The 20478-nt window shown below is 48.1% G+C and overlaps 1 protein-coding gene across 7 annotated transcripts in view; it reads left to right on the plus strand.

The window, feature by feature from the left end:
• LOC138566485 (cyclin-dependent kinase 17-like) overlaps positions 1 to 20478 on the plus strand; it is a 1557968-nt gene that overhangs the window by 1356945 nt on the left and 180545 nt on the right. For all 7 annotated transcript variants that reach the window (XM_069643847.1, XM_069643850.1, XM_069643846.1 and 4 more), the window contains one exon: positions 2854 to 2944. In XM_069643847.1, the coding sequence (XP_069499948.1) occupies positions 2854 to 2944 (91 nt within the window). The remainder of the gene's footprint in view (positions 1 to 2853; positions 2945 to 20478) is intronic.

Genomic DNA, 20478 nt, shown 5'->3' on the forward strand with positions numbered 1-20478 from the left:
GCATGGTCCAGGTGTGGAAGCTCTCCTGCATATCAATCTGCTTAAGCCCAGTGCAGTGGGCCTGGCCCTCAAGGCGTTTTTGCCGCTCATCAGTGACAGATGTCTGTTCTGGTCAGGTCGGACAATTCTACTAAAATGTTTTACCTGAACAAGCAGGGTGGCACTCATTCCCCCGCCTCGGCTTTTAGGTGGTGTCGATCTGAGAATGGACCCCCGCTTGGGGTTCAACACCTATGAGTGGGAGTTGCTCAATGACTTCTTGTTGCCCCTGTTCCAGCGTTGGGTGGGGCTCGCAGACCTGGATTTGTTCACCTCCCCTCTGAATAACAAGTGCTCCCAGTTTGCTTCATGGGCAGGACAGGGGGGGGGGTCTCTGGGAAATTCCTTCCAGATCTGTTGGCACGTACGCAGGTGCTATGCGTTCCTGTCCCCCACACGCCTGCTCCAACGGACCCTCCGCAAATTTCTGGCTTCTGTGGGTTGCAGCCTCATCCTGATTGCCCCCCACTGTCTGTCAAACCCCTGGTTTTCGGATCTGCTACAGTTGTGCTCCCAGGGTCCCGTCCACCTTCCGATCGCCAGCAGGGGATTACTGACGTAGCAGGATGGGGTGCTGGAACATCTGGACCCGGCCAAGCTGGCGCTGGTGGCTTGCTTCCTGATTAACTGAGGCTTCAACATGCTCAATGTTCGGTTGACAACTGGGACATCACTCGGCAGGGTAGGAGGCCCTCGGTCCCAGTATAAGAGTAAATGGACTAGGTTCTGCCATTGGGCTCGTGACAAGGGTCTTGACCCATTCACCTGTCGTCTGGATGATGTCTGGAGGATGTGCTGACTCGGAGTTCAGGTGTATACTTGCAGCACTTATTTGGCGGCCATTGGGGCCTACAAGAATTCCCCTGAGCATGTGTTTTCTGCAGCTCAACCTGGTGGTTGAAGCCCACCTTAAGGGGCTGTCTATATTCTACCAGTGTATAGGCTGCATTCGGTCTGGAACCTCAATATGGTTCTTGCAGCTTTGCAGCGCAAGCCTTTGGAGCCGATGGCCTCTTTGGATATCCGCTTAGTGACACTGAAGGTGGTTTTACTGGTGACTTGCACCTCTGCGCACAGGGTTAGCAAGCTGCAGACCTTGTCTTAATGCAAGCCCTTCACCACGTTACATAACGACATGGTCATCTTGCACACTCGCCCATACGTCTTGCCCAAGGTGGTCTCTCCATTTCATCTGAATCAAGAGATCTGCATGCTGGTTTTCTACCCCAACGCGCAGTCGGGGGCAGAGTGGGCCCTGCATTCTTTGGACCTCAAGAGGGTCCTCAAGTTTTACCTCTCTCTGACAAAATCTTTCAGGAAGCCTGAGGCATTGTTGGTGACTTTTGAGGACTCCCACTTCGGCTGTCAGGTTTCCAAGGTGCCCATCGCCCGTTGGATGGTTCAGGCCATTTCGGTGGCGTACATGGCCATGGGTAAACCTGTTCCTGCAGGGATTCATGCACATGCGGTCATAACGAAGACCACAGCCTTTGCGTTTCATAGACATACTTCTTGGGATGTCATCAGCAAGGCGGCTACTTGGGTCACTCTGTCGGCCTTCTGTAGGCACTACTCCTTGGACAACAGCTGCGGGTGTGATGCAGAGTTTGGTCAGGTGGTTCTGAAGAACCTTTTTGCATCGTCCTAGATATGAAGCAGGTTGTCACAGATCCACCCTATGGTCTTGTTCGGTGGAATCACCCACAAGGATGGAGTTAATGGGACGGGGCACATGAGTACTTAAAGTGACTCACCATAGTGACTAGAGTACTCGTAATCCATAGTCCCCTTTCCCCCATACGTCCCACCCACCTTCCCCCACTAGTATGCCAAAGGGCTAATATGTACTGAGAATAGCCAGGTATCGCTACCATAGGTTGCTGTACCGTCCCCATGTAGGGGGGGACGCCCAAAATGATGGAGGAAAGGGGACTATGAGTACTCCAGTCAATACAGTGAGCCACTTTAATATTTGCAAATAGAAGATAACTAAAATCGGCAAGATCAATCCTGTCAGCAATATGTTTTTTCGGAATGGTATTGTTATTGCTTTCTTTAGAAAAAGAGCTGCTGCTCCTGCTGTCAGTCAGTGTGGAGGCTAGTGTAGATACTTTCTCTTTCGTGATGCTTAACGTGCAAGAATATTTTTAGTTGGAGGAAGGTTTAAGTGCTATCCCATTCTAAATCAATGCAGACTCTATATAACGTGGCAAAGTTGGTAAAGGAAAAGATATATAAAGGAAAGGGATTTATTGTGAAAGCAGTTGGGACAGAGTGGTTTTGAGAGCTAATGCTAAGCTTGATTGGGTCAGTTTTCTTTTCTGAAAATGGAATCCGGATCAGCAGCTAGATTGTGGGTGGATGTTACGATTTGATCTACTTGTTCAAGTTTGTTGTAGATGTTGAAGATCTCTGAAGTTTTGTTTCTCACCTCCATAAGTCAGTCTTTCTTTAAATAGTTGTTCCTCCTCCATATCTCCTTTGGTGGATTAACATTCCATTTTGTCTGTCAGATTTCACCCAGGTCTGTCCTTCTCCTTCGGTTCACGTCTGCCAGCTCCTTAGTGAACCATTTGTTGGCAGATTACCAAAACACTTTTCCTTCCTCTAAATATAAGAAACTGAACCTTTCCTAAATGCCTCTCTGTTGCAGATATGTGTGAAATGGCTCTCTTGTCAAAAGAATTGTGTGTTTTGTAAAGAGATACTTTTATAGAACAGAACTGCAATACTAAATTCTTTCATGTGTTTTGTAAAGAGATACTTTTAAAGAACAGAACTGCAAAACTAAATTCTCTTTCATTTCCATTTCAGTATGAAGCCAAAACAAGGGCATCGGCTGAAGAAGCAATGAAACATTCATATTTCAAGAATCTTGGTGACGAAATTCTCAAGTTACCAGACAGTATGTTTTTTTAGTTTCTTGTATTTATCAAATGTTAACCTCCTGATTTGAACAAGTTCAGTTGTTTCATTACCTAAGGAGTGTCACTCTACAAATACCTTTAGTTGGGGATGTCATTAAATGTATTATTTCTGACTTTCACAACTGAAGATGAATGATGGGATTCTGAAAAGGTATTTTGTTAGCAGCGGTTTTCATTCCCTTTATGGCATCCCCTGTTAATGGAATTTCAAAATAGGTATAATTGTGTCACTTTGCTTGATAAGTTAATTCGAGTATCTAATAACTGATTACATATGGTACTACTAGCAAAAGTACCCATACTCTGCATGGGTTCTGTAGACAGACATAATAACACACCAATTGTTGACATACCCCGGAGCATATGTGGGGGGACGGGAGGTGGTCGAGAGTTGTTGTGCTGCTGCATACTGTGTCATTCTGTGCTCTCCCCACCTGTCGCCTCACCCTGTTGTGGTACAGTTCATTGTGGTGCAAATATCTCAGAAACCGTGCATCCTAGGGCCTTGAAACGTGGTTTCAAGGTCCCATAGGCACCTTAGGTTTTGTTCCTCATATTGAGACCGGTCATTCTACGATCACATTGATGTTTCACCGATTTCAGGCAACAGTCTCATGTGTGAAGGTGCTAAAATCCAGGGAAATGGGTGGGATGCCCAAATGTCATATAGCCAGTAATGTCCGGAGGGTCCTAACTGGTAACTGTGCAAAGTTTGGTGTAGATTGGTGAAGCAGTGTGGAATCGTATAAGGAACAACGCTTCGCCAAGCCACAAACACATTTTGACTTGGCTGAAATCTGGGAAAAGGGGCGGGGGGTCCTCATGCCATGGAGCCAGTAATGTCCAAAGGGTCCTAACAGATAACTATGCTAAACCTGCTGTAGATTGGTGAAAAAGTGTGGAATTTAATAAGGAACAACGCTTCGCCATGCCACAAACAAACCCACACATTTTCACTTTTATAAATATAGTTGGAGATTACTGAACTCCCATATGGGCCTTCTGAGATGTGAATATGTGGACTTCAGGGTGCACATAGATCATCATTAAACACTAAGCCATCTCATAACAATGATGTGTAGCCTTTGTTGTAGCCTTAGAAATGATCAAGCACAGTTGGTATTTAGGTGGGCACAGCCTATGGGGCTAAGAAGGTAGCTTGGGAGGGGGACAAACTTTTCAACACAGATTTCCTCTTAATAGGGGAGTTTAGCCCCTGCACATTCCATGATTTTGATCAGTGGACACAACCAGTTCTAATCGTGCATGCCCAACCCTAGACTGTTCATCGTCGTCCTAGAGCCCCAGTTCAGCTCACCAAGTGCAGTGCCCACGGAATGACTGCAACTTTTCAACTTTACATTTCAAATGGATTGTGTCCTCACACATATTTCACATTCAAGTCTGCTTGCAGCTTGTTTCAGAAATTGTTTTGAGTCTTGGTCCTCGATGGCCTCCGTAGCATCCCTCGTGATGTTGACGCTGGTATATGAAGCACGCGCACTGACCGTTACCTCAGTTCTGTTTTTTTCCACATTGCTGTGTGCTTCAGAGCTACTCACCTCAGGGAAATTTTGATATGTTTGTCTACATATGCTTCTAAAAATGTCCTCGACACCGAAGACTGGCTTCAAGCGGTGTTCACATTTTGGAGTGAAAATGTCTTATCACAGACCCTCACTGCGTGTGTCTGTGGTGGTTGGGGTTGGGCCACAAAGTCGACGACTGTGGCTCGTGTCAATCCATGACTGTCAAGGCCTTTGAGGGAAAGGAAGGGAAAGCTCGATGCAGGTAAGCCCTCTCCCAAATACCCCACCGGTACCCCATCTGAAATAAAATCATCCTCCGAATCAAGAGCTGTTTCTCCTGTTAGAAAGCATCCAAAACACTCAAGACTTTAGAGGTCTAGTTCACGACACTCATCCTCTTCTCATAAGAAGAGTAAAAAACGACCTTGTAGATCCACATCGCCGTCTTCCTCTCCTGAAAAAGTCTCTTTTCCAAAAAAGAACTCGACTCTGGCGGAATTAGAAAACTTCTGTTTGAAAATGAAATGCTCTAAATTTTCCAAAGGCAAGCTCCTCCGAGTGCCTCTCTAAAGGAATCTGAGAAAGAAAACCACCCTCAGCGTCTGTTTCCTTCTTGCGTGCCTCAAGGTTGGGAAGAGAGACTCCTCGACACAAGTCAAAGGAGTCTTCCTCAACGTACAAGAAAGAGCCTATGACTGGCTCCTTGAAGGCATTCATCTTCGGTATCGAAGCCTTCTTTGAAGGTATCGAAGCAGTTTATCACCTGAACCTTCGAGGCATGTAATCCATCGAAGCATACCAAATTGTCGGGCCATTCACTGACTGCTTCAAGGAAATCATCGAAGCTTTCTAAGTCTTGGACACATTCAACTTCGTCAGAGGATTCAGTGCTCTCGAAGACTGCCAAACCTATTGCTGATATATCTAGGTTTGTTAGACCCATTCTTCGACCTGATTTTTTTCAGGCAAATGGGATCAATCTTTGAGGAAGTTGAAGAGGCAGATCAGCCCCCTTTTGGGTACGAATATGGGACACCAAATGTCCCAGAGGAGTTGATCTCTGAAGAATCCAAGATGCAAAATCTGGTGGATACTCTAAAGGAGACCAGTAGCTGGGAAACATCACCTGAGACAGAGTTTGGTAACTTAGAGATGGCAGGTCAGGCTGACCCCTCATACAGAGCTGTAATTTGTAAAGTGGCTGAGTATCTGGAGTGGTCCAAACCCGTAGCTACTATGGAGACTGATGGCCTCACTGATATTTTAGACAGTGGTCCGGTTAGGGAGGCTGTGTTACCATTCCATGCAGCCTTTAAGAGTAAGGGTTTTGGAAAACTGGCTAAACCACCGGTTAACAAATTGTTAACAAAGAAATATACAACTGCTTCTGTGGACCCTCCTTTTTTTTAACAGGCACCTTACACCTGAGAGCCTGGTGGTTCAAGCAGCAATAGTTTCATCAAAAGCTGCAGCTTTCCCTTCTGCTCCGGCAGATAAGGAGGATAGAGGAATTGACTCTTTAGCAAAAAGAGTATTTTGTGCAGGGAGCATGACCTTAAAGTCAGCTAATTCTACCAGTGCCATAGCCAAGTACACTCACACCCTTTGGGGTGTAGCTGCTCTTGCAGCAGAACACATACCAGAGGGAGAAGAAAGAGAAGGTTTCTTGAGCCTAATAAAGGATGTAAAAGACACCATGAGGCAGTCGTTGCTGTCCAGCCTGGATATAGTGGATTCAGTAAGCAGGCCCATGGCTGCCAGTACAGTGCTTCGGCGCATGTATTGGCTGAATAAATCTGGATTTTCTGCAGACGTCCAGGCATGTTTGCTTGACTTGCCATTTGACAGTACTTCCCTGTTTTGTGAGAAGGCTGATAGCCTGGAAAAGCTGCAAGTGTCTCGAGCTGTAGCTAAATCATTAGGGGCGGCAATCGGACAACCTCAATCTTCAAATCAAGTATGGAGAGGACGTCCTTTTCCTTTTTTTATTCCTCCGTCTCTAGAGCAAGTGATACATTCTTAAAAAGGGGCCAAAGAAGAGCCCTTGTGCAGGTAGAGGTAGAGTTGGAAGAAATCCCTGTTCAACACCCACAGAGTTACCCTCAGCTGCAGGTTATACATCAAAATGACTCCCTCACCCACAAGTCTGTGGAAGGAGGCAGACTGTCATGTCATCTCCGGAGTTGGCAAAGCATAACTTCGGATGCATGGGTGCTACAAACCGTAGCAGACTGTTACTGTCTTCCATTTCTAAAAATTACTCCCGATTACCCCCCAGAATCCAGATCAACCTTGATTCCCGATCCGCTCCTCCAACAGGAGATTCTCATCCTGTTTGAGAAATCTGCAATAGAAGTGGTACCTGCAGCGGAGAGAAAACAGGGTTGTTCATCTCCCTACTTCCTGATGCCCAAGAAGGACAGAGGAGTGCAATCCATCTTGGACTTGATATGCTTGAACAAGTTCTCAGGTAGGACAAGTTCAAGATGGTAACTCTTTTGAAGATCCTTCAGGCCCTTTGACTCCAGGATTTGTTGGTGTCATTGGACCTTCAGGATGCTTACTTTCATTTGCCAATACATCAAAAGCACAGAAAGTACCCAAGATTCGCAGTTGGCGGTTCTCATTATCAGTTTCGGATTCTGCCATTCGGGCTCACCTCAGCCCCAAGAGTCTACACCAAGCTTATGGCAGTGGTGGCAGCAAGTCTAAGGAGGGAGGGGAATCACATCTACCCCCTACCTAGACGACTGGTTGATCAGGGCTGTTTCTCCGGAACAGTCTCTGAATCATCTCCAGAACAGTCTCTGAATTATCTCAGTTGCACCTGCCACTTCCTCCATGAGCTGGGCTTCTCCCTGAACTTCAAGAAGTCCCACTTGACACCTTCACAGAAGCTTCAAATTGGAGAAGTGCCACTCAGGAAGATCGTGCTCTACACCTTCTTCAGCCATCAGGCTCTGCGCGGCCCGGCTGAGATTCAGCCGCTCCTTGCTCCTGTATGCAGTAAGGGTGTTGGAGCATGAGCGCCATCTTGGCTCAGTGCCGGCTTCCTCTGATGTGCTCCATATCTTGGCTCCTGCAAATGATCGGGTGTCCAAAGTCGCCCCGCCGGTGCCTCATCGCAAGCAGTCTCATCTGCCGTCCTTATCGTTGCAATTGGTGTTTAACGGGGGTGTCTGTCTGCTCACGCCACGCCCCCCATGAGTCGGCATTTTGTGGATGGACATATTATGTTTGAAGGCCCCAGCCATTCAACTCGACAATCTAGTACCTTCCCACTATTTGTTAACAAATAACAATGGAGTGGTGTGTATTCAAGGTATTCAGGCGTGGCGTTTTTGTTGAATAAACTCATGAAACCTTAAAAAATAAGTTGACTAAATGTTTTTCGAGTAGTCGCATCTGGAACCACCTCTCAACTTATTGTTACTGTGTCATTAACAATGTGGTAATTTTCAAGTTGCAAAAACTTTATACATTATAATATTAACTGGTATAATTTGCCTTGATATACTTCATCCACACGGACAAAGGTTGGCAGCGCAGATAGTGAGGCATACCAAACCTTCTGTTTTCTACTTAATGAAGGGTTTACGAGAAATTACCTTTCTGGGCCCCACTACTGACGCATACCTCTTGATTTAAACTCACCAAAACCAATTCGACTTGCTGTGTTTGTGCGCCTTTGCCACAAGATGATACGATCTACCATGTCAAAGGCCATTGACAAGTCCATGGGTGCTATAAATACAGGTGGTGCATCTCTAGTCCACGCTTTCCTTAGCAAACATGTAAGAATTAGTCCACCACAATCTCTTCCCATGTTTTTCTTAAAGCTTATTTGCTTACTGTCGAGGATGTGGTTTACAACATTCAATTCCTGAAGGAGTTCTAGTACTAAGGACGCAACGATTTTGGAATCTGCGTCTGCTAAGGCTATAGGCCTGTAAGTTATTGGGCATAATCAACTTTCTGCTATCCAGGAATGGTGTGCCGCCAACGACCTCTGCCTTAATGCCAGTAAGACTGAGATTCTACTTATCGGCACACCCACTCCCTCCTTCCCTGCAGCTCTCTGGCCGGCCTCCCTTGGCCCTCTTCCTGCTCCTACCTGCACGGCAAAAAACCTCGGTCATCTTCGACTCCACACTCTCCTTCTCTCCACACATCTCCGATGTCTCTAAGAAGTCACACTACCAGCTACACCTCCTCAGAGGTATCCTTCCTTTTCTCTCCTTCCCCCAGAAGCTCACTGTCTCCAGAGCTCTGGTTCTCTCTAGGCTGGACTACTGTAACAGCCTCTATCTAAATCTTCCTGCCTCTACTCTCCGCCCTTTGCAACTCATCCAGAACAGGACTGCGAGACTTGTCCTTGGCCTCAAGCCCAGGGACCGTATCTCTCCAGGACTGAAATCACTACACTGGCTCCCATTGGCTGCAAGGATTAAGTTCAAAACCCTCTGCATTGTCCACAAGGCCTTCTGGGGCCTTGGGCCAAAATACCTGCAACTCTCTCTTCCTAAATATGCTCCTTCTCGAGCCCTTCGCTCATCCACCTCCAACTACCTCAGGGTCAGCCGCTTCTAGAATCAACGAGCTGGGGGTAGATCTCTCGCCGCAGCAGGGGCCTCCCTCTGGAACAGCCTTCCTGCCTCCCTGAAACTTGAGGAGAACCATCTCCGGTTCCGGAAGCACCTCAAAACCTTCCTCTTTGCCTCCGCTTTCTCTCCCTCTCTCCCCTGATAAAATCACTGAACCTGCACTGAATCTGCAACTGGGCCACTCACTGAGCTCATGTCCTGGCCCAGCCACTCTTCCTTGCACTGCCTACATGCACTACGGGACTGTGTCTGTATCCTACAGCCCCTTCTCCCGGCACTTACCTTTGCACTTGCCACCAGCTGGCCCTATTATTTATCTCGTATTCTATTAACCATGTACCGCACTTTCCTTGCACTTGCCACCAGCTGGCCCTATTATTTATCTTGTATTCTACTAACCATGTACTGCACTTCCCCTCTCCCCTGCACTTCTCCCAGTCCCCCTGCACTTGCGCGATCTGAATGACATCTGGCCTAGTAGGATCGTTGTCTGTCTCCCTTTGTCTCCCCCCTGCCTCGTCGCACCGTGAAACACTTGTGTATAGGCGCGTTACAAATGCCAACTCATACCTTTTTTAAATATGGGCAATACATAGGACGAACTCCAGCTAGGAGGTATAGTCTTAGTTGTCATAATTTCTTTAAAAAGGAAGTACAAAACTCTCGACCATAAACCTGCATTCTGTTTTAGGATGACATTTGATAGCTTACTAAGTCCAGGTGTTTTTGAAATCTTTGCATTGATGATAAGTTTAGAGATATTTTCAACCGTAATATGCAAATTCCAATCATACTCTTTATAGGCGGATTACCAATCAGAGTATGACTGTCCTTTGTATAGATTTTCAAAATACTCCACCCAGATCTTCTCCACTATCAGGTTTATGGATAGCTGCACTTCAGTTACCTCTGTGTTGTTTACAAGAGACCAGAAATTGTGGGAATTGTGCCCTCTCAAAGTATTCACCATCTTTCGGATGTAGATTAGCCCTGTAACAAATTAGCCAATTTTTGTACTGCTGTTGTGCATTTTTATCTTGGATTGAAATAACAGTGGATCACCTACCTGTTTACGTAGTATTCTTAACGTTTTACGTAACTCTGCTTTATGTTCCCGGATCAATACATCCGGAATATGTCTCTATAGACTCTGTTTGGTTCAAGTTACAATCGGTGAGATTTCCAGTTTTTTTTGATTTTGCAGTAGATAACCTGGGATATTTTCAACTGAATAATTAAATGTTCAAGGGGATTGTGTCCTCCGACGTATTCCACATATATGACAGATAATGTCCACAGCTGTTCTGCTTCAGAAATGTTTTCGGCAGAGGGCGTCCTGTGTCGCTGACGTCGATACGTTGTCCCTCGAGGGCCTCGATCGAGGGTCGAAGTCACTGGATGTTATATATAGGCCGCACGTCGCAAGTAGCCTCAGTTCTGTTTTTTCAGCAACGTGTTTGCTTTCGGAATCTCGGCGCGCTCGATTCTTCTGTTCGAATATGTCTTCGTCTTCTTCTGCTACCCCAAAGTCGGGCTTTAAAAAGTGTCGGGATTATGGGTCGAAGATGTCCATCATGGACCCGCACAACATCTGCCTTTGGTGCCTCGGCGAAAGCCACGCCACCGATGACTGCGAGGAGTGTCAGTCCCTGAAGTCTAAGGCCTTGCGGGAACTTAAAGGCAGGTAGGGTGTTTAAGCCCCATAAGTCGAAGTCTGCTGGGCTTTCGACCGATGACTCGAGGGGGACTCTCCGCATCGGCGAAAGTCCAGGGGGGTCTCGGTCTCGGAGTGGTTCCTGCCATTCCACTGCCTCGTCGAGGCATTATAGGAGGCGCCGTCACCGGTCGCCTTCTTCGTCGGAGGAGGACTCCGCTAGACGGTTGACTTATCGAACCAAGTCTTCGTCGCCGGCCGAATGGGATTCATTCAGATGCAGATGTTGGCGATTTTCGAATCGCAAGGCACAGTTCCATCTGCGCCTTCAAAAGAAGCCAGAAAGGAAAGGGCTCGGTCCACCACTCGCACACCTTTGGGTTCGGGTGGTCAGCACGATCATCGGGAGCCGTCGAGGTCCCGCTCGGACAAGGGAGATCGCCATCGTTCCAGGTCCCGGTCCTCGCTGCCATCGAGACCGTCGGAACCTGTGAAGCCTTCGAAGATGGCGTTGACGCCATTGGCGCCATGTCCGTCGAGGGGCTCTCTTGAGGCTCCGCCCTCAAAGAGGTTGTCGACGCCATCGGCACCTCGGTCGACGCCGATTCCCTTGGCGCCCTTTACGCTGTTTGTGGAGGATTTACCATAGGTGCCCCAGAGGGCTGTGGAACCTCCGAGGAAGGCTCTCGGTAAATCTGTGGCCTGTTTTTGAGCCCTACTCTGTTCCTCCTCCCAGATTGGATTTATTTCAACCTTTTGGATTATATTTCGGACATGGAGGAAGGGTCTGAGGAGGAGATGGTTGTGCCTCCTGATGTTCCTGATGACCTTGTGTCTGGGCACAGTCAGTTGGATGAACTCCGTCAGTCCTTGCATGACGCCAGTGGTCTTGACACCTCTCCGGAGGTGGCGTTTGGGAGGCCTGAGCCAGGGACGCATGCCGAATCCTCTCATAGGCGCCTCATGTCGAGGGTCACTGAATACTTGGGGTAGTCTGCTCCACTTGCTGATTTTGATCAGGATGATCTGACGGACATCCTGGACTAAGGTACACCCACTGACCCGGTGTTGCCATTTCGCATGGCTTTGCAAAGAAGGGTGACGGCGGCTTGGACTGCTCCAGAGAGTCTCCCGGCAGTGAATAAGTCGCTTCAGAAAAAATACCACCCAGCCAGTAGTGACCCCTGCTACTTGTCGACGCACCCTACTCCGGGGAGTTTGGTGGTGCAGGCGGTTATGACCCCCGCAAAGCAGGCTGTGTACCCTACCATCCCTCCTGATAGGGACGATAAGCGCTTTGATGGTTGGGCTAAGAAGGTATTTTCATCTGGGGGTATGACTTTGAAGGCAGCCAACTCTGTTTGTGCCTTGGCAAGATTCACTCACACGATGTGGAATTGTGCATCTTTGGCGGCTGAACATATTCCCGAACGGGAGGAACTGGATGGTCTTCTAGCCCTTGTGCAAGACGGCAAGGATGCCGTGTGTGAAGCCGTTCAGTCGGGTTTGGACACGGCAGACTGTGTCAGTCGGCCCATGGCTGCGAGCACTGTGATACGCAGGTTTGCGTGGTTGCGGAAGTCTGGGTTTGCACCGGATGTGCAATCTCAGCTTCTCAACATGCCCTTTGATGGTGTCCATCTGTTTGGCGGCAAGGCTGATGAGAGCCTTGAGAGGTTGCAGACCTCCAAAGCTGCAGCAAAGTCTTTGAGCGCTGCAGTACGTCAACCTCCACCGTTTCGTCCTAGGGGACAGCAATGGAGGGGAGCTTCCTTCGGTACTACTCTTCCTTTGGTAGATCGAGAGGAGCTGCCAGTCAAAGGGGCCACCGTAGGAGTACCAGAGGTGGAAAGCAAGGTCCACAAGGTGCCAAAGCCGCTCGGGCAGTTGCCTCTTTGCCCTCAGGCACTGCCGCAGCCGCGTCCGCTCAGTCATGAGGACATGTCCCATGGTTTACGGTTGGGGGCAGACTTGCGCAGTATCTTGGAGAATGGCGTGCCATTACTTCAGATGTGTGGGTTCTGGAGATCATAACCCACGGCTACTGTCTTCCCTTCCGACAGAGGCCTCCTGATAATCCACCGGGAAGCTCTCTTTGAAGCGTCCGGATGCGCTCCTTGCGCAGGAAATCCTATCCCTGCTGGAGAAAGGTGCCATGGAACTGGTGCCTGTAGCGGAGAGGAACAAGGGATAGTATTCCCCTTATTTATTTATCCTGAAAAAAGACGGGGGATTGAGTCCCATCATGGACTTGCGTGGGCTGAACAAGCTCCTCAGGAAGGACAAGTTCAAGATGGCAACTCTTTCTCAAGTCCCCCAGGCCCTTCAACTTAAGGATTGATTGGTGTCTCTCGACCTCAAGGATGCTTACTTTTATGTGCCGATCCATCCCAAGCACAAGAAGTACCTGAGATTTGCTATTGGCGACTCGCATTTTCAGTTTCACGTCCTGCCATTCGGATTGACCTCCACCCCGAGGGTCTTCACCAAGCTGATGGTGGTGGTGGCAGCGTATCTCAGGAAAGGGGGGATTCACGTCTACCCCTACCTGGACGATTGTTTGATCAGGGCGCGCTCTCCCGAGCAAGCCATGGATCATCTGTCCGTCACCTGCCACTCCCTTCACAAGCTGGGCTTCTCCCTCAATTTAAAGAAGTCTCATTTGACACCTTCCCAGTGGCTCCAATACATCGGAGCAGTGCTCGACCAATCCCTGGGGCAGTGTTCACCTCCCCAGGTGAGGGTTCATCACATTCTGCAGATGGTGGACAAATTTCAACGTGCCCAGAGTCTCCCGGCGTTCGAGTTCTTGAGATTGCTGGGCCTCATCGCATCCTGCATTTCCCTGGTGCCAGAGGCCAGGCTGCGGATGGGATCTCTGCAGTGGGCTCTCAAGATGCAGTGGTTAGCTGTCATGATCTCTGCTTCCAAAGGGTCAGGACTTACCCAACTCGCTTGGAAGCAGACCCATAACCCCGGTTCCGGGTGCCGGCCAGTCCCAATTGGGACCTTTTGGACCCTGTCCTGGCGCCAGTGGCACCAGGCTCATAAATATCCCCAGTCCCAGCGCTGGAAGCGCCGGGCTCATAATGCTTGGGTGGACTTACCTGCAGCAGACCATGCTGCTTACTTACCTGCCAGTTGAGCCCCTGATCCTCTTCTGTTTGGGACTACTTTTCCTGTTGGGTGGGGCAGGAGCCACTCCCTAGGTTCAGAACACTGGAACTCTTCTGGAAAGCAGGAACTCTTTTCTTACCTAGGCGAGGCCGTGGAAGGAGACACCTAAGCACTACAGGAGGCTATTTAAACCACACCCGATGGATGAATCTTGCTTTGCGTTATTCTGCATTCTCTGCAGCAGAACGCTCACCGTGTCTTCTGATCCTGTGCCTAAGGGAACAAAGGCTTACCATCCTGGAATCCAGTCTTCAGCAGCACCTATAAAGACAAAGAAAGAACAGGTTGGCACTACGGTCTTCAGTGGCAGCGCATCTCTTACCTGGTCCAGCGGCTGTCGCCAACGCCTCGCGCTGCATACCTGCATCTGAAAGACAAAGGCTCACCGACTCTTCGCACGCTCCGGAGGTCTTCGCGCTGCATTCCGGCATCTGAAAGACAAAAGCTTACCGGCTCTTTGCACGCTCCGGAGGCCTTCAACGCTGCATCCCGCATCTGAAAGGCAAAAGAAGGTGCGTTTAGAGACATTGGGCAACTTTACTACTCACACCGAAATCAGCGGGTATCCCAGCACCCTTCAGCTTCTCTAAAGCTCCGAACATGTACCTGCAAGGTAAAAGAGACAGTTAGTGCGCATCGTGAAGCAGGCAACAAGCGCTCACTTACGTGCTTCCAAGCGCTTCTATTCCTCACGCGGGTTCGATCCTCAACTCTCTTCAGCCCGCCATCCGCCATCGCCGGAACCCTGCAAACCGAGGTATCATTACAAAAGAACTTTACATAAGTCAAAAGCCATACTCACGTGCTCCTCGGCACCGCTCCACAGCAGCTACACCTTACGCACTTAAAGACTTTTAAGACATTTGAAGTGCCAAGAACTTACCGTTCGTGCAGCAAACGACGGACAGCAGTCCTCTGAGGTCAAGAGGCCTGCACCCTTATCCAGTGAAGAAACTGGTCACGGCACCCTGCCCCCGAGGCAGATGGAGAGCTTGGCGTTCACCTACCTAAGGTGAGATCGTTTGGGGTCCTACAGGAGAAGAGAAAGGGAAGAGGAGAGAGGCACCCAATAACCCCAGTTCATTAATCCCATATTTTCTATCTGCAGACATCTTACTCTCCGAGTCAGACACACAGTGCACAGAGGTCCAGCCCGAGGAACCAACCGTGTGTTACACATCACCTTTGAAGACACGGCATTCACCCAGTCAAGACCGGCGCCTCTGCGGGAATCAGGTGAGCGTTACATTAGCAGTTCTCCGGCAGGATGTCGGATCCCGTTCTGATTCTGCCCTTGGTCGCACAAGATCTTCTGTGGTGGGCCATCAAAGGCACTCTGATGAAGGGAGCTCCGTTTTGGCAACCTTGGCCGGAGGTGACGATCGCGATGGACGCATCCCTCACGGGTTGGGTAGCTCATGCCAACGAGTTGACAGCCAGCGGCTGTTGGTCTCCGTCCGAGTCCAGACTCCACATCAATCTGTTAGAGCTGCAGGCCGTCAGGCTAGCCCTGAAGGCTTTTCTGCCAACTGTGCGGGGGAATAATGTCCTGATTATGACGGACAATACAGTGGCCATGCACTATCTCAACAAAAAAGGGAGGGCAGGGTCACTCCCGTTGTGCAGGGAGGCGATGCAGCTCTGGTTCTGGGCCATCTAGCAGGAAATTTCGATCTCGGCAGTTCATCTGGCTGGAGACGAAAACGTGGCGGTGGACGCTCTGAGCAGGCAGAGCACAGTCTTTCACGAGTGGGAGCTGGCTCAGGAAGTTCTGTTGGAGATCTTCAGTCTTTGGGGAACCCCACAAGTGGATCTCTTCGCCACCAGTGTCAACCGGAAGTGCGAAAGATTCTGCTTGCGGGAATTTCCTCCAAAAGGAGCCTTAGGGGACGCGTTCGTAGTGGTGGTCCTTCCCACTGCTGTACGCGTTTCCATCCAGTTCCCGTCATTCCGCAGGTGTTGCGGAGGTTCGGTTCCCGGATGATCCTCATTGCTCTGGCATGGGCCAGAAGAGCATGGTACCCGGACCTTCTAGACATGTCCATCTGCCCTGCACGCCGTCTTCCCTACCAAGACGATCTGCTCTCATAGGAGCGGGGTCGGGTTCTCCATCCAGAGGTCAAGTCTCTCAGCCTTCATGCTTGGTATCTGAAAGGTTGAGGTATAAGGATTGGGACCTCCCCGAAAACGTGATGGAAGTGTTGCTTTCGGCCAGAAGGCCCGCAACGAAATCCCTGTACCGTTGCCGTTGGAGAAAGTTCTGTGACTGGTGCAGGGTACAGAATGTGGATCCTTTCCAATGTTCCATTCTTTTGGTTTTGTTTTTTTGCTTTCTTTAGCCCACAGGGGCCTGCAAGTGGGGACCATTAAGGGTTACCTGGCTGCGCTGTCCATATTTAAGTGCTCGTCTGAGGAATGTTATTATTTTAGGATCCCTTTTGATTTCTCAGTTTCTAAAAGGGCTAACTAATGTGTTTCCACCGTCATCTTTCCAGGTGCCGGGATGGGATTTGTATTTGGTTTTAAAGTTCCTAATGGGAGCTCCGTTTGAACCCTTACGTTCTTGTCCGTTGCGACTGTTCTTTAAAACTGTATTTTTGGTTGTGGTTACTTCCGCACGCAGAGTGAGTGAGTTGCAGGCACTCTCCGCCAAGCCACCCTTTACTGTGTTCCATAAGGACAGTGTCCTGCGGGTACAGCCTTCTTTTCTTCCGAAGGTTGTGTCGGAAATCCTGGTGAGGAAGAGGAGAGGCTCCATAGCTTGGATCCTAGAAGGGCTTTGAGTTTCTATCTCTCACGGATGTCCCGGGTCAGAGTGGACGATCAGCTCTTTGTTGGTTATGCTGGAAGGCGCTTAGGTCAGGATGTTTCCAAACAGACCTTGTCTAGATGGATCATTTTGATGATCTCTGAGTGTTACCGTTTGGCGGGAAAGGACCCTCCAGTAGGCTTACGGGCTCACTCTACTAGGGGTGTGGCTGCCTCCACTGCTCTACAGAGCGGTGTTCCGATTGGCAATATTTGCGAAGCAGCCACATGGGCCTCTGTCTATACTTTTGTGAGACACTATTCCTTGGACTCCATCCATGGGCAGGATTTGGCCTTTGGTAAGGCAGTCCTTTATTTAGCAATTTGAATTGGGCATTCTAAAATTATAAATTGTAAATTATTTTCCCACCTCTGTATGTTGGTATTGCTTTGGGAGTCTGTCATAGATGTGGAATACGTCGGAGGACACAATCCCCTCGAAGAACAAGTTACTTACCTTATCTGGTAACATTCTTTCGATGGGATGTTCCTTCGACGTATTCCACATCGAACCCTCCCAGCCTGCCCCACTACTAAGAATTTCTTATGCGATTGCAGGTTACGTTTCCGCAAGGCTTTCTGCAGTCATACTGACAGGAGATTGGTGCCACACGTTTTGGGGGAAAACTATAACTGAGGCTACGGGCGCCGTGCGTCCTATATATAACATCCGGTGGCATCGACCCTCGACAGAGGCCCTCGAGGGACAACATAACTACTCGACGCAGGACGCTCTCTGCCGAAAATGTTTCCGAAGCAGCACATCAGTGGACATTACCTGTCATAGATGTGGAATACGTCAGAGGAACATCCCATCGAAAGAACGTTACCAGATAAGGTAAGTAACTTGTTCTTCTCTTTTCTAAGGCCATAGTATCATAATCATGTAACATACTCTGTACACGTTTCTGGGTTTTCTGTTGGTTCCATGTAACTCTAGTAACTCTTACATGCACTACAATATCCTCACAATAGTCTTTAACAGTATTCATTCTTTTTGGGCACCTCAAATCCAGAGTGAGCATGGAGTGGTCACTACATGTCGAAAGCCTCAACTCAAATTTCTCCAGACTGTCACCCAAATTACTAGATATAAAAAATATAATCAATCACAGTAAAGAGCCCTCTTGCACTCCAGGTAGGAGCATTGTCATCAACAAGCTCGAGTCCCCAGCCAGTAATACAAGAAAGCCATAACGCTCCGTGGAGCCTTCTATTGCCATTACTGTGTACATCTTCTCCCAAGTCCACCAAGGTTTCATCAACACCCATGGGATCCTGATTGCAATCAGCGTTAAGCTCTCCCGCTATAATAATTTGCCTGCCATGATTCTCATAGAGCCAATGGTCAAGTATCTCACTTACTGTATCAAGAATCGTTTCAGGCTGACAATTGGAATGCTCTAAGGGGTTCCAATATACGTTTACAATCATAAGGTAGAGAGGCCCACTACATCTATCCAGGCAGTAGGTGACAATAGGATAGAATTTGAGATTTGCCAATCTGAAACTTTGCGGATTGCCACTCCCTGTCTGTAAGCCAGGAGTAAACCCCTCTTAGGACGACCCTGCAGACCACAGATAGCTCGAAGACACACAACATCAAAACCGTCCCATAGCAGATCCCCTCTTGCCCAGTTCTCCTCCTGCAATAATATAAAATCAAAATGCACAAACTCCTCAATCAGCTTTTCGTTCTTAACCAAGTGGGCATGACCCCTTGAATTCCAGGGGACTCGTTAAAGGATTCCCAAAGAGCTAAAGGGGTTGACTCATAGTTTTGAATTGAGCAGTGGATTCCCGTAAAGACAAAGCTAGCCATCTCCAGTCTTGGGCTTCTGTAATTTTAGGAACTTGTCCAACCACTAACCCAGGCATAGTTGTTTCACTTGAGCCATCTAATGCAACGGGATTCGCAATCCCCCTGCTATTCTTGTTGATACAATGGGGGCGGGGGATGAAAGTGGGCAATATCGATTCCTCTTTTTTGTAGAAAACCTACCTCCTTTAGGAGCAAAGAACAAACAAGAGGGGATGGTAATATTAGCATGACATAGTCAAACCTTTGTTGGTGAATAAAGTCGATCAACTTGAGATCTGCTGAGGCGATTAGTCATAGCTCGGGAATATCTTAGAATAGCGATAATATATACGATCTATTTAGGGAATAGGGCTCCCCCTCATCGAAGAGATAGTTCATAATCAGACTCGGCTCATCTGGGAATACCGGAGGTCTTAGATCTATCCCGCTCTCCGATTAACTCTTAGTTTCCTGTGGCCTTGACTGAATTTCCTCATAACTCCCAGGTTCCTGTCTGCACCCCACACCAAGCCAATCTAAATTTGTCCCCTCTTGAGAGTTCACCACCATAGGTATCATCCCTAACGGAGATCCCCCGACACTGAACTTCGTGTTGGATCCTTCCCTCACATTCACTTGTATTCTTATTCTTAAGCATACTCGCTATTAGTTGTCTTACTGTAGTTTCATCCAAACCCTCATTTTTGTGACTGGGACTTTCTATCATTGGGAGTGGGTTATCCAGTGTAGTTTTTGGAGCCCCACTGAGTGCCTGACAAAATCATCTCCCCCCTGATAACAGATTGGCTTTGTTCTGACCAACATTTTTCTCTGTGAGAAGTACACGAGATTCCGTGTATGCACTGGATGAGGCAGAAGTATTATTTCCTTTCATTTGGTCGATAGGGCCCTGAGAGCCCAATTCTTGAACACTGGACTGAAAGTCTATCAGGCCCTTCTCACCTTTACATGCATCTTTAATACCTTCCTTTGAAGCAATGGGTCCTATAGAAATTGGAGTTACTGTTCTCGATGGGGCAGCTGGGTTCTTAAAGATATCGAAAATGTCATTTACACCATATTCAATGGATTTTAGATGCAAGTCGATCCTACCCACCCTAATCTGCAGTCTCTCTGATTTAGAGTTTGGAAGCACTGAACTTGATTGTTCCCTCATGCCCGACACACCAACTGCTTGGGACTGGTGGCTCTCTGCCTCAACACGACTTTCTTCTATTTGATTACGTAAACCCTTTTCTCTTAAGAATTTACGTGACGTTTTATTTAATGTTGTCTGTGCAAGGTGCCAATTTTCATTTATTTATTTAAGACTTACATTAAATTTCAAAGCATCAAACAGATCAGTAGGAGAAGGGTCCAGATTAATTACTTCAACAATTTCGACATCCTCCTTCATTACTGTTTGCTTGTTCGACCACTTCTAGTTCTTTTGGAGCAAGATCTTTAATGGGCTGCATTTCCCTTATCAAGTGAAGTAAAGCCTTTTGAAAGCATTTGTCTAGCTTATCCGGAAGCAGACCCACCAACGACAGAATCTTTTTTAGAGCTGCAGTCTGATGTCTTAGTTCTAATATAATTAAGTCATTATGACGCCCAACATATGAGACAAGTGGACAAAACCCTTAGGTGAACAGGAATTATTCATTTTTCTCTGGTTGATAAACTGTCCGATCTGCCTTCGGAGTCGTCCTCATGTACAAATAAGCCCATCAACGAAATTTCTCCGGCATGTAAAATAGGGGGATTATTCAAGAAAAAACAGTTTGGACTTTGATCGCTCAACGCAATAGCACAATCGTTGTCCATTTTTTAAAAGAGAATTTCCCCCAATACCTCTCTTTCGCGGTCTTCATTGTATTGACCTTTAAAGGCATGATTTTCTCTCTTAATTCGTTGGAGCACAGTTGTGCGCAATTAA

The sequence above is a fragment of the Ambystoma mexicanum genome, chromosome 2p (genome assembly GCF_040938575.1).
Source record: "Ambystoma mexicanum isolate Mex_15411 chromosome 2p, UKY_AmexF1_1, whole genome shotgun sequence".
Taxonomy (NCBI): domain Eukaryota; kingdom Metazoa; phylum Chordata; class Amphibia; order Caudata; family Ambystomatidae; genus Ambystoma; species Ambystoma mexicanum.